Source organism: Aythya ferina (assembly GCF_964211825.1).
Source record: "Aythya ferina genome assembly, chromosome: 1".
NCBI classification, from domain to species: domain Eukaryota; kingdom Metazoa; phylum Chordata; class Aves; order Anseriformes; family Anatidae; genus Aythya; species Aythya ferina.
In genome coordinates this window covers 134,918,662-134,933,085 of record NC_140296.1, presented here as the reverse complement: position 1 = coordinate 134,933,085, position 14,424 = coordinate 134,918,662, and the positions used below count along the sequence as shown (strand labels likewise).

The following is a 14,424-nucleotide window of genomic DNA, read 5'->3' as shown; positions in this document are numbered from 1 at the left end:
TTAACTGGCAGAGGAGCTGGCCAAGCCACTATCCATCATTTATCAGCAGTCCTGGCTATCGGGGGAGGTCCCAATCGACTGGCGGCTAGCAAACGTGACGCCCATCTACAAGAAGGGCTGGAGGGCAGACCCGGGAAACTACAGGCCTGTCAGTTTGACCTCAGTGCCAGGAAAGCTCATGGAGCAGATCCTCCTGAGAGTCATCATGTAGCACTTGCAGGGGAAGCAGGCGATCAGGCCCAGTCAGCATGGCTTTATGAAAGGCAGGTCATGCCTGACGAACCTGATCTCCTTCTATGACAAAGTGATGCGCTGGGTGGACGAGGGAAAGGCTGTGGATGTGGTCTACCTTGACTTCAGCAAGGCTTTTGACACCGTCTCCCACAGCATTCTCCTCAAGAAACTGGCTGCTCTTGGCTTGGACTGGCGCACGCTTCGTTGGGTTAGAAACTGGCTGGATAGCCGGGCCCAAAGAGTCGCGGTGAATGGAGCCAAGTCCAGTTGGAGGCCAGTCACTACTGGCGTCCCCCAGGGCTCGGTGCTGGGGCCGGTCCTCTTTAATATCTTCATCGATGATCTGGACGAGGGCATCGAGTGCACTCTCAGTAAGTTTGCAGATGACACCAAGTTAGGTGCGTGTGTCGATCTGCTTGAGGGTAGGAAAGCTCTGCAGGAGGATCTGGATAGGCTGCACCGATGGGCTGAGGTCAACTGCATGAAGTTCAACAAGGCCAAGTGCCGGGTCCTGCACCTGGGGCGCAATAACCCCAAGCAGAGCTACAGACTGGGAGAGGAATGGTTGGAGAGCTGCCAGGCAGAGAAGGACCTGGGAGTGATGGTGGATAGTCGGCTGAATATGAGCCAGCAGTGTGCTCAGGTGGCCAAGAAGGCCAACGGCATCCTGGCTTGTATCAGGAACAGTGTGACCAGCAGGGCTAGGGAGGTGATTGTCCCCCTGTACTCAGCTCTGGTGAGGCCGCACCTCGAGTACTGTGTCCAGTTTTGGGCCCCTCGCTACAAGAAGGACATTGAGGTGCTTGAGAGGGTGCAGAGAAGGGCGACGAAGCTGGTGAGGGGCCTGGAGAATAAGTCCTACGAGGAGTGGCTGAGGGAGCTGGGCTTGTTCAGCCTGGAGAAAAGGAGGCTCAGGGGCGACCTTATCGCTCTCTATGGGTACCTCAAGGGAGGCTGTAGTGAGGTGGGGGTTGGCCTGTTCTCCCACGTGCCTGGTGACAGGACGAGGGGGCATGGGCTTAAGTTGAGCCAGGGGAGTTTTAGGTTAGATGTTAGGAAGAACTTCTTCACTGAAAGGGTTGTGAGGCACTGGAACAGGCTGCCCAGGGAAGTGGTGGAGTCACCATCCCTGGAGGTCTTTAAAAGACGTTTAGATGTAGAGCTTAGGGATATGGTTTAGTGGGGACTGCTAGCGTTAGGTCAGAGGTTGGACTCGATGATCTTGAGGTCTCTTCCAACCTAGAAAATTCTGTGATTCTGACAAGGATATTTCCTATGTCTGCTGCAATCCCTAACATACTGAACTATTTCTTAGCTCTTAAGAGATCTGGGTCTGCTTAAGTTCAGTTAAAGTTCATCTGGCAGCTTCATCAGCCTGCTCTTCTGGCTAATGTTCTTGGTCTTTGTACCCACAGCAGAAAAAAGCTTGTTATGATAAAGCTATTTTTAAAAATAAATAAATAAAACAAAAGGGATGTGGAGATGGTACTATGGAAATGCTACTAAATCTATACTCTGTAGAGGTATTTCTTTTTCACAAGACTATTTAGTAAAAATTTGAAGAATTTGTTACCTATTTCCTGGAAGATCACGTCTCAGATCAGTTAATCAGGAAACAAATGGCCCTCTTGCATACGGAATTTCCACAAGTAAATATTGTTCCTGTATTTTCAATCACTATTCAAATTATTTCTCAACTGGGAACAGGAGGGCAATATTTGTTATCTCATCAGTTTTCCCACCAGCAACATCCAACCTTTACAATTGAAAAAGTTAAGTGCCACCTTACACAATCTCCCACTTCCTAAGCTCATTGCATATAGTTTTAAGAACACCAAGGACCAGTTTTCAGATATTGACAATGGAATACATCACTTCCATTTCTCTCTGCATGACAAGGAAGTTCTGTCTCCAAGAGAGATGGAGGGAAGACTGCCAGAGCAGTAAGAAAACAGAGCACAGTTACAAGTATGTGTGACTTATTTGACACAAATCTGTCTTGACCCTGCATAGAAGGGCTACAAACCACTAAACAGTTGCAGGGCAAGGACACTAAGCAACTCCCTACACTCATCTAATTGTAGCAAGCACAGTGAAAGCCAACAACTTAAAGAAGTTTTCCTTCTCCGATTGCAACAAAATATGAATGGATCAACACAAATTACAACTATGTAATTTAAGGAAATTCAAGACAAATTAGGCTATGGAGTGCAACTAAAAATAAAGATTAGGAAGTAAGAACAACGGAAGAGTAGCAACAATTATCTGTAAGTGAAAGGTCTAAAAATGCTCTTTTAGTATATGTATTAAAAAGAGAGAAATTTATTACAGGGATGGTTGGCTCACAGGTGGCACTGGATTATCTTTGTGTGTCATATTGAGGAATTAACTAGTTATTTTTAGACTATCTGAAGCCTTAGGGAGTTTCTCCAGGTAAGATATGCTAATTTACCTTCAGCTTTTCTGGCCCATTGCCTTAATGGCATAACATGTACATCTTTTTCCACATCTGGACAGGAGAAGTACATTACAAGCATACAGGAATTTATCTAGCTTTTTATTGAAGAAAAAGAATGTGATGCACTGATGTGGTGGTTTTACCCTTCTAGGCAGCTGAACTCCACCACAACTGCTCTCTCACTGTACCTCCTCAAAGGAAGATGGAGAGACAATACAACAGAAAAGGGCTCAAGGGTTGAGAAAAGGACAGGGAGATCACTCAACAATTACTGTCACAAGCAAAACAGACTCGACATAAGGAGATTAATGGAATTTATTGCCTATCACTAACAGATTAGAGCAGTGAGAAAATAAAAGCAAACTAATTCCTCCTCTCCTTCCTCATCCACCCTCTTCTACCTCCATCCCCTGAGTGGCACAGGGGAATGGGGGCTGCGATCAGTCCTTAACACTGCATATCCACCACTCCTTCACAGTGGCTCTCTGCCCCTGCTCCATGTGGGGTCCTTCTCACGGGATGCCGTCCTTCCTGAACTGATCCTGTGGGGACTGCCCACAGGTAGCAGCTCTTCAAGAACTGCTCCCACACGGCTCCATACCATGGGGTCCATCCATCAGGAGCAAACTGCTCCAGCACAGGTCCCCCACAGGTAGGCGGCAGCTCCCCCCAGACCCCTGCTCCTGTGTGGGCTCCTCTCCATGGGCTGCAGCTCTGGCCCGGGGCCTCCTCCTGTGGGGGCTCTCCATGGGCCACAGCCTCCTCCAGGCCACAGCCACCTGCTCCACTGGGGGCTCCTACACAGGCTGCAGCATGGAGATCTGCTCCATGTGGGACCCATGGGCTGCAGGGGGACAGCCTGCTCCACCAGGGGCATCTCCACAGGCCACAGGGGAACTGCTGCTGCCTGCCTGGAGCACCTCCTGCTCTCCTGCTGCACTGACCTGGGGGGCTGCAGGGCTGCTTCTCACTCTTCTCTCCCAGCTGCTGTTGCCCAGCAGTTTTTTTCCCTTTATTCAATCTGCTCCCACAGATGCACAACTAACATTGCTCACTAGCTGGGCTCTGGCCAGCAGCAGGTCCCTTCAGAGCTGTGTGCAACTGGCTCTGATCTGACATGGGGAAGCTGCTGGGCTCTGCTCACAGAGGCCACCCCTGCACCCCCATGCCATCAAGCCATCGTCACATAAACCAAATACAGCTGAAAATTTGCAGCAGGGTTGCCTCAGTAAAGATAATGAATATTAACCATATTAACCATGTATATCATAGGTGGGCCTAAGATAAACTATTAAAAATGAGTTATTTTATAAAAATAAGGTGTTTTTTTTCCTAGCAGAGAAGGTGCATTGAAGACTAGATTTAATTGAACAAATCTTAGAAAGTTTTTAATCACAGCTCATTGTAGTGCATCTCCTTTTTTTTTTTGCTGCTTTGATCACTAATATATCATCCCAACAGGCATTTCTTTCCCTCCCTGAGAACAAACACACTGGTTAAAGTACTATCAAAGGCATATATATACTTTATTTCTTTTTTAATCTATCATAAATTGTAAATATATTGATTTTTCCTTAAAAAGTACTACACCACTCAGAGACTTAATGGTTACCAATGGATAAAAGAGTGAAAATAAATCACAGATCAGGTTAAAAGATTTTTTTCAGTCTGCCTCAAGAATTTTCAATCTCTCTTCCTCATAAATACAATACAATTGGAAGTTCAAATGTATTTAGCCTACAATGACATGGCTTGGGAAGTTTTCACACAGAACAAACTGAAACTTTACTTAGTGTTGTTCACTCTACAACACAGAATTACTTCTTTATCCTTTTATTTTATGTAGACTTTTGCTATGGAAGCAACTTGAAGGTTTTTAAAAGACCTTAAGGATATAAACAGACATGAAGATTGATCATCAGATTCAAGCACCAATTTAAACAAAGAAACAGGACACATATCCAAATGAACAATTTGAAATACGCTACTTAACACCTTATTATCTGCTAGAACAAAATACACATGTGACTCTTTGTCTTGTGACCTTATTTCCCCACATGAAATATAAAAAGAACAATGAAGCAGAAATATAGTTAATAAATACAGTAACACTAATTTCATGGTTTTCTTTTGTTTCAACAATGTTTTCCAAGTCCGATTTCAGAATTTACCAAACTTTTTCAAAGTATAGTTAATAATCCACTGTTGAATATAACTGTTAACTTCTGAAGCACACCCTATGGAAGGTGATTATGGTAGTGCCTAGAGCACAATTTTCACTTGGAACAAAGTTCACCAGATCATTCAGCATGGAATTAGCAACATTCACTTGTCTCCATTTTTTTGTTGCTGTTGTACTAACATAAGTGGAGTACCTAAACCCTTCTAGTTACAGATATTTCCCAACAAGATCAATGCTACATACAGTATCACGTGAACCAACTACTCTGGGTCAATATATCAAAAAATTAATTATAACTCAAACTCATTTTGTCGTTTAAATCCTATGTTGAATGGCTATGCAGTGTAACAGCCACAAAACACTTTTTTTATGGAATTATTGTTAACAACCTTCTGGTTAATTTCCCACCCCCTTGTTTTCAGTGGTGTTAAAGATGTTTCAAAATATCCTCTAGATAGGAAAAGGAGTCTGAAGCAGTTACTCAAGTTACTGTGCTCTTTCCCCTCTTTTCTGCTGAACAGCATTCACTGCAGTTTGCTCAGATCCCAACAGAAAAGGAACAGCACATGTCCTTACAATAGCTCATCAAGGAGGCATCAGCTGCCACAAGACTGAGGGGAAAACCTCATGCCATGTAAGTACCCAACAAAAGGTACATCCCACTCTCCTCCAGATGCTGTGAGGAACCACTGATTCCACACTACAACTCCTGATGCTGTGAATAAGCTGAAGGTGTGAAGTCCAATTCCCCAGGACAGCCTTTCAACCTTACTGCTGCCAATGACCCTTCCACAGACAATTTTGTGCAGGGCAATACCAGCTTATCCAGTTCCTATCACTTTTCCTTTTCTCCTACTGGTCTACAATGGGGTTCACAATTGTTGGTCAGGACACTCTTGGCCTTCATGCCTTTTCCAAGGCATGACTGACTCTGTGACACAGCTTGAGAGTCACTCCTCCTCTTCACATTAATCAAGCAAACCCTCCTTCTGCCATCCAAAGGATTTAGTCCTTGTCCTCCTCCACTGAAAGACTGTGCTTGCATTACCAGTCTGCCCCTGGAAGAAGGATTACACCAACAGATAAAGAAGTAAACATGGCTTAAGCATAATGCCATTACATGCCCGAAAGGCTTCATTTAGAGCCAAATATAGCAGCAAAAGGAAAAGCAATATCCTGAACTTCCCCAGATTCATAAAGGTGTTGAACAGCAGGTTACTCTATTTCCATTCTGTAGTTTTGCTTTCACAAAATTAGAGAAAAGCAGCAACAGGAACCCAGTAAAAACCTCTTCCATGTAACAGCAGTGAAAAGAAATAAAAGCAGCAAGAGAAACCAAATGTTTCCTACTCTCTACAAACACAGATGGCAAAGGGGATCCAAGACAGTGAAGTGTGATCCAATGCCCTATATCAAGCTCAACATACACACACAGAGAAACGCAGAACATGAAAAGAAATACTGAAAAATGTCTTAATTTTTGGTGAAATGAGTTTTGTAGAAATCACTAGTAATAACTGGCATTAGACAAGAAGGACATTTTTTATTCACTATATTAATTAAAAAAAAAAAAAAAAAAACTCATCCACTAAGGACATGTAAATAGTACTCAAATCGGTTCTTGGCAGCTATTACCCTGGCCACCCAGCAAACAGTACATAAATGAAAATAAACAAAATAATAATTCACAGCCAAGATTTGTTTCCTGGAAACAAACTTGACTCATAGCCAAGATTTGTTTCCTGGAATCATATCAACTATTTCAAGTGCCATCAAAATAAATAAAAAAAGGAACATTTCCTTATTTCATTACGTGCACAGATCAAATAAAGAAACAGCAAAACAACAGAATATATTTTGAATGGAGATTCTATAAGAACTTGGCCTTTTCCTAGTTCAGATATCCTGGGTAATGAAGTTTCCACAAATCTTTAAAAATCTACAGGGAATAGTTGAGGGAAAATACAATGGAACTAGTCTGGGGAAGAAAAAGAAAAGAATAAAAAGAAATAAAATATCTGGGGCTGAGATTTTTTTTTTCAGGTAGCATAACAAAAAGCCCACTTTTTACCCAATTTTGAAACACCAACTATGCACACATACCTTTGCCTTTCTATTCTACCACCCAAATTAAGGAAGAAAAAAAAAAGGAAAAACAGAATTAGCATGTTGCAGTTCAAGAAACAATTGAGTTTGCTTATGAAAAAAAAAAGTAAGGTGACATCATACCACCACATGACTTTCCACATAAAAATACAGCGCAGATGTATTTAACAAAATCTACAGCCTTACCAGTCAGTAATGGTTCTCCTTTGATTTCTATTCCATCAAGCAGTTTGATCAAATGGACAGATGTAGTGATGAGACCCAAGTTCCTGTTATAAAATTGGAAAAAATAAAGAACACTTCATATGAAATATAACCCAAAAAAGCAAAAATCCTCTTCACTTTAGTTAGTATCATGTCTTCAACTAATCTTCAGAAATTCTGAAATGTTAAGGAGTTTTTCCTACTGGGTCTGACTGTATCAGTAGCCATAGTAGTGCCATCAGAAGTGAAAGGAACTGGTTTACATTTTGTTTCAGACTTCTACAGTTTGGTGTTAAACATCCTGTTTTCTTTAAGATAGAAGATTTGTGTCCTTTCTCTGTTTGTAAAGCTTCTCCATGCCTTTCTAAGAATACATTAGAGAAAGAACATCTAGAAAGGAGTAAGTTTTCACATTTTCACAACATCACCATTCAAAATAATTCAGATGTAATACACTATTCCTGGTTGCCTTAGTTTATGTATTATCTCTAAGTAAGGTACATTCTAATGATAACCAATGGAGGGAAGGCACAAAATATGAATTGCTTTGAAATCCATAGCAACTATATTATGTGATTACAGTTCTATACCCAATACAAGTAGTTAAAGAAGAGATGCCATAATTGAATTTTTAATAACTTTTAAAGAATAGGAAACAAACACAATCAAAAGCTTATATACTTATTTTGAGCTTTCACATATCCTTACAGATAACTACAACATTCAGCTCCTAGACCAACAGCTGCCAATGAACAATGAGGAAGCAGTTATGTCTGGACTGATCAAGGAAACCTGAGTTCATTTAGTGTTGCAGCAAAAAGCAAGAGCAAATTTTAGGAAAAGCCACACAAAAAGCCTATCACCTACCCTCTCACGCTGGCGTGCTTTTTTTTATGGCATGATGCAATATTCCCCCACTGAACCTTCAGAAGACACTCTTTATTGAATAGTGGGAAAAGTTGAGGCTATTGATATATCTTTGACTTCATCAGACCGCACAATAACAATTTTGGACACAACAGATTCAGACTTAAGTACTCTTCCCTTCAGATTTTGCTATTCTTCTAAATCCAATATTAAAAACTAGCAGGTTATTCCTGTAATTTGAACAGTTTTGTTTGCTTGAAGTTCTAGCATCCAAGGAAAGCCATGATATATGCTATTTAGTAATAAACTGCAAGTACTTAAAAACCCTGAAGAAGTGACTGGTGACTACTATCAAACAAACAACATGGTCAAATAACAGGGAAACATACAAAACCCTGGGCAAGAAGCAAAGAAGATGAAGTAATCATTTATCCCTGCTATAATTAGAAACACAGGGTGTCAGTAAATATAAACTAATTTACAGCCTGCCAGAAGTGTGGCCATTTGGAATCAATAATGACAAAATAATTCCACAGCCAAAAATCAGCAATCCTAGAGGTAGACAATGTGTGTCAGAATGTACATGCAACAGGGGTTTAAAAAAAAATCAAAAAATACATTATAAATGGAAGGAGTTTCAGCTTTTAACTCATTTGTGTACTTTAGTAGTAAAGTTGTTTGAGAAGAGATCAGTCAAGACAGAGTGACTGAAACTTCATAATACCGTATCTGCCAAACCTCCACACCCAGGCATGACTTACTGCAAAAATATCACATCATCACAGATGAATGAAGAATAACTATTTGTCCTCTGTAGGTGTTAGACAAACAAATTATCTTTCCCATTATTCTCTACAACAGAAAAGAAACCAAGGATGGATTTATAGATATCAAACGCATACATGCACACCAGTATACATACAATCCATTAAAATCAAAACATTTCCCATTCCTTCAGACCCCAAATTTCTTCATAGCATGCTGTCGTGCTTTAACCCGGCCGGCAGCTAAACACCACACAGCCGTTCGCTCACCCTCCCCCCTCCCTCTCTGGGATGGGGGAGAGAAACGGGAAAGTGAAGCCCGCAAGTTGAGATAAAGACAGTTTATTAAGACAGGAAAATAATAACAACAACAATAATAATAATAATAACAACAATGATGATAATAGTACTACTACTAATAATGTGTACAAACAAGCGATGCACAATGCAATTGCTCACCACCCACTGACCGATGCCCAGCCTAACCCCGAGCAGTCCAGCCCCCCTCCCACGGCTAGCCACCCCTATATATTGTTTAGCATGATGTCAGATGGTATGGAATACCCCTTTGGCTAGTTTGAGTCAGCTGTCCCCTCCCAGCTCTTGCTACACCCCCAGCCTGCCCGTTGGCAGGACAGAGCAAGAAGCTGAGACGTCCTTGGCTTGGTGTAAGCACTGCTCTGCAACAATTAAAACATCGGGGTGTTATCAGCACTCTTCCCATCCTAAGCCAAAACATAGCATTCTACCAGCTACTAGGAAGAAAATTAACTCTGTCCTAACTGAAACCAGGACACATGCAAAACAGAGAAACTGGAAGGAACAAAGCTTCATATTCCCCAGTAGTTTCAAAGTTATTAAACAACCTATGTGTTTACAATCATCACATTCTTTCCAATACAGAATCAGTTTTGATTTTGGTCAAAAAAAATTGTAGTTTTTCTTTTTTTGAATATCTGAATGTTGCACACTTCAAAATCAAAGGCACATAATTTTTCTTCTATTCACAACTTTTAATAATTAAAGATATTTAATCCTTAAACAAGCTGTGCATTTGCAACTGTTTAAAATCAGCACAAACATATGGCCAATATGTTGTTAGCTCAGAGCAGCCACTGTGGTGCATACACCATTACCTTGCTACAAAGCCAAAACAATACCCAAAGAGCGACCTACAAAGCCAATCACTGCTACAAACACCATCAGAACTTTCTATACACACAGGCTTTCCTCCTCCTGCAATTAAAGGGAACTGCTGTTATTAGCATCCAGCTTCCTAAATGTGCAAGGCTATGCTAACTGCTTAGAGAGGGTAAGTAAGCAGCATGGGTAGAACCAGTGCAGAGCACATTTCTGTTTGCAAGCAGGTTTAATATCTGAATTCCATGAGAGAGTTAAAATTAGACCCATTAATGTACGCTAATAATAATAAATACATTAATGTACTTGTCATGCTACTGAAAAGGACAATTCTACTACCATCCCAGACATGCAATTCAGTTCTCTCTCTTTTGTTAAGATGAGTGATTAAGGAGCTACAATACATTACAAATACGGAATCCAGGCTGGCTGAACAACCACCCACCCAAAAATAACAAATATATTTTCTGTCAGATCAGTTTCTTGATCCACAACATGATCACAAGTGCTAGGACTGCCAGAAACAAACACATAGGAGCCTGAACTCAGATTTAACTTATTCTAAAACTAATGATTTCTACAAACAGCCCTGCAACTTCTACAGCATTAACAAAGATTCTGCCGCAGCTGGAACTTTGTCCCATGTCCCAGTTAAATTTTATTAAGCTAAATAAAATTTGAGAAGTCTCAAGAAACTACATTTTATGACGGTATTCCAGTTCTTCATGAACTAGCAAATTTGAAGCAGGTTTGGGTTTTGGTTTTGATTGGTTGGTTGGTTTTAGAGTTTCTTTTGAATAGCTGGTAGACTACCAGGTTTTCAGTTATGACAGCTAGCTGTATCCCAAGCATCCCTTCAACGTTATAGCAGGCCCAGGCAAAAAAAAAAAAAAAAAAAAAAAAAAAAAAGCCTGAATAATTTAAGCAGCCTGACTTATTAGCATTGATATTAACTGTACACATGTGAGGGCTGAAATGTAGAGTTCTACATACAGTACTTTGCCATAGGTACTAGACAGATCTATATGTACTTAGAAAAAATAAAAATCATATAACTGATAATTAAGACTGCTTACTTATTCATTACATTACCCCCCAAAACATAATGACAGGAACGAGAAAAAAGTATAGTTCTACAGTGAAACTTATAAAAGGTTTATATCATTTGCATAATCAACCCATACTAAGAACAAAAATGCTTCTTTCTATCATTCATCAGTGCTCCTGACTCTGACCTACAAATAGGTCAGCTATTTTTGTTACTTGCATACTTCATTTCAAGTGATTGAATCAAACACGAAATACCAGTTAATAAATCAACTAACACAGCAGAATAAAATATGAATCTCTATATAAAACCACACAAACATCAGAAGGTTATAATTTTGTACAGGTTAAAATGGATCAAAACTATACCTCATGACGTCTTGATTCTTGGCACACTCAACACAGGCATTCCTCAGACATCTGAAGCACTCTGCTACAAGCAACAGACAGGTGTCTAAATCCAGCAGTTCACAGGAGTCTTTGGAGGCCTGTTCAATTTCATTCAAGGCTTTGGTCAGGATTTTGAGGAGATCCTGAAATATACTTTCTTGTGCCATTTCTCTGAAACGAACAAATTTGTAGTAAGCACAAGAACTGCTCTGCTATCAAAAAGGACAATATTATGTCAGTTATATTTCTTGTTCTTAACACTAAGGTATTTCTGCAACAATATGTAACTACCCTTAGCATAACAAGATCCTTCAAGTGGAAAGCACAAAGTATGTGTTCACAATTATCCCACTAGCCATTCAGGAAAAGACTTCGTATTAATACTACTAATATGATTAATACTATGGCTTAGAATTAATGCTGTTGCCTTAGTATTTCTCACAGCTTTCCAACACCACTTTGGAACCTTAGAAACAAACAAAAAGTCTCTGTATACAGCTTGCATGATAACATGACACTGCATATTGTTCTAAGAATCAGGAATTGTTTTAACTAGCAAATGCAGCTACTAGCACTAGATGTTTCAAAAGAAAAAAATGTACCAGAAGCTTCATTATAATAGTCTGCCACAAATTTCTCCACAGCAAGAAGTCTTGACAAAAGCAGGTGTCTGCACTAGCCACCATTCTGAAGAGTATAAATCAAAGTCAAGAGGGAAAGTCCAATCTCTACTTCAGCAGACAACAAATACTACACCACTACTTAAAATATCAAAACTTAAGAAAACAGTACAAAACCTTAAGCACAAAGACAATAATGTGAATGGATGAGAGAGATGCTGAAGAATCCAACAGTTCAGTTTACCAGATTCCCATGACTAACACACACATCTGCAGGTCTGTCATATAGGCCTAGTTTGTACACTTCCCAAGTGCAGCTATCCACATACTCTTCCCCTCATTTTATGTTCATAAAGGAGATGAGGACAACCAATCAAAACCATTGATACGGCATTTTTGATATAGCCTGCTGGTGAAAAGAAGCCACACCTGTATCAATACCATGAATTTACTGGGGAGAGGGGAAGGAAATCCAGCTGCAGCTTCCTCGAAGCTTAAGCAGACCTGCATAGTGCTCAAGATCAAATAGGGAAGATAGGTTCTAAGACATAAGATTGAGAAATAACTCCTAAGCTAAGGACAGAAGAAAGTAAGATAAAGAGGAAAGTAACATTAAACAAAGTATGTTCACACAGAACACAACACTATTCCTAAAGAACTTTAAAATTTCTTGATCAAACAAGATGACACAGTATTACTTGCATTCTGCTTCTCCCCCAGATATCCTCACATACACACAACTAGAAAGTCTATCTATCCTTTATCAAAAGTGATTACACTTTCATAAACCAAACCACATAAATATTAAATTACTAAAACATATGATCTCCAAGAAATACTTATTTTACACCAACACCTCACAGTGGATCAAGACTGAAACCCTTACACTATCTCCAGCTACTTAAAAAGGACAAAAAGAGAATCAACAATACCACAACAAAACCACAACACAGTATCAGTGGGAATTATCTATAGGGGAAAAAAAAGCTATATTTTTCAAAAGAGTAATATTGAGGGGAAATAAAATGGCACATGAAAGACCAAAAGCAGACCTGGCCCTCAGTTGTAAACAGAACTTGAATAACCAGAAAGAAGGTCTGGAATTTGGTTTGGATTTTAAGATATTAAGACATCACAAGACTCGAACCTTCCACTTGCAAAAAGTGGTATGGCTCCTGACACTTCATCACAAATACGCAAGCCACAAGAAGACTAAGTGGCTGGTGTACCACACTTCTGGTAAATGCACAGAGCCTTTCTTCTACACATTACATTAGAAGAGCTACAGTTTGGTAAAGGAGAACCAGCTGGGTCCTGTCCCAAATGCTCAAAAGCCATGTTTTCTCTATAGAGTGAAGATGTCATACAGAACTTAGATACAACACTGAGATTATTGTAATATTGTAACAATTCTTAGTCTGATTGCAGTTTCCTTTATATTTGTCTGTGCCACCTGTTGGATTATCCCTTGAAAAGGGTCATTTCCTGACACAGCTTCAAAATAAAGAAATCAGTAGCCATGGCAAGACGTATACTAGTATGCAACATTAGATTATTTTAAATAGATAAAACAGAAACAAAACCAACCAAACAAAAGGGTAAAACATGAAAAAAAAGATGCAAGTACTTTAGTACGTGTTCTAGCAACACTTTATTCTGTTGAAAGCACAACCTAAAGTCATTCTGGAAAAGTTTCTACTCTTGTTAGAAAGTTACCTAGAAAAATGATAGTTTAGATCAGATATTGGATCACAAGGGTTTCAAGCTGCTGTGACAAATTTGCTCTTAATATTAGTCTGAAACAGAAAAATTTCATTCAATTAATACAGAGCAAGAGTTTAGGTGTTCCAATTAAACACAAAGATGAAATTTTTGCCTGTCTTAACAGAACAAATGAGATGTACACAAGGAAGCACCTGTCCTCACTGTGAACATAAATGTGGATTATCACATATCAGAAAGGAGAGACAGTGGTGTTTTTTTGTGGTGGTCCTTTAGGGACCCAAGAGTTGGTCTTGATGATCCTTGAGGGTTCCTTCCAACTTGGATATTTTATGATTCTATAGAAACAAAGAAATCGAGTCATCTGCTTAAAGGTGCTTGAAGTCCCTAGTGAAGCACACAGAAGACTTGAGTTCAGCTGAATTCCACACAGCAGTCTCGTAGCTGGGACATTATTTTCCTTCCTGTATTTGCTTCTGAATTACAAACCCCTGGCATTCACTTTTTATTATTATTACTATCTTGTTACCACAAGCGCTGAAGATTTATCAATTCCATAGTAACAAAAGAATTACCACTGTACATCCCAAGTACCAAGCAGCCACTGGATTGTTCCTTCTAGTTCAATAGCACCAACAGTATTTCCCACTGTATTTCCCAAGTTGTTCTCATACCTATTCAGTCACATCC

The 14,424-nt window shown here is 39.9% G+C and overlaps 1 protein-coding gene across 5 annotated transcripts in view; it reads right to left on the bottom strand.

The window, feature by feature from the left end:
• Positions 1-14,424, bottom strand: part of ATXN10 (ataxin 10) — a 120,073-nt gene that overhangs the window by 104,473 nt on the left and 1,176 nt on the right. For all 5 annotated transcript variants that reach the window (XM_084496915.1, XM_084496913.1, XM_084496914.1 and 2 more), the window contains exons 2-3: positions 11,372-11,563; positions 7,167-7,249 (exon numbers count right to left, since the gene is read on the bottom strand). In XM_084496915.1, the coding sequence (XP_084353041.1) occupies positions 7,167-7,249; positions 11,372-11,563 (275 nt within the window). The remainder of the gene's footprint in view (positions 1-7,166; positions 7,250-11,371; positions 11,564-14,424) is intronic.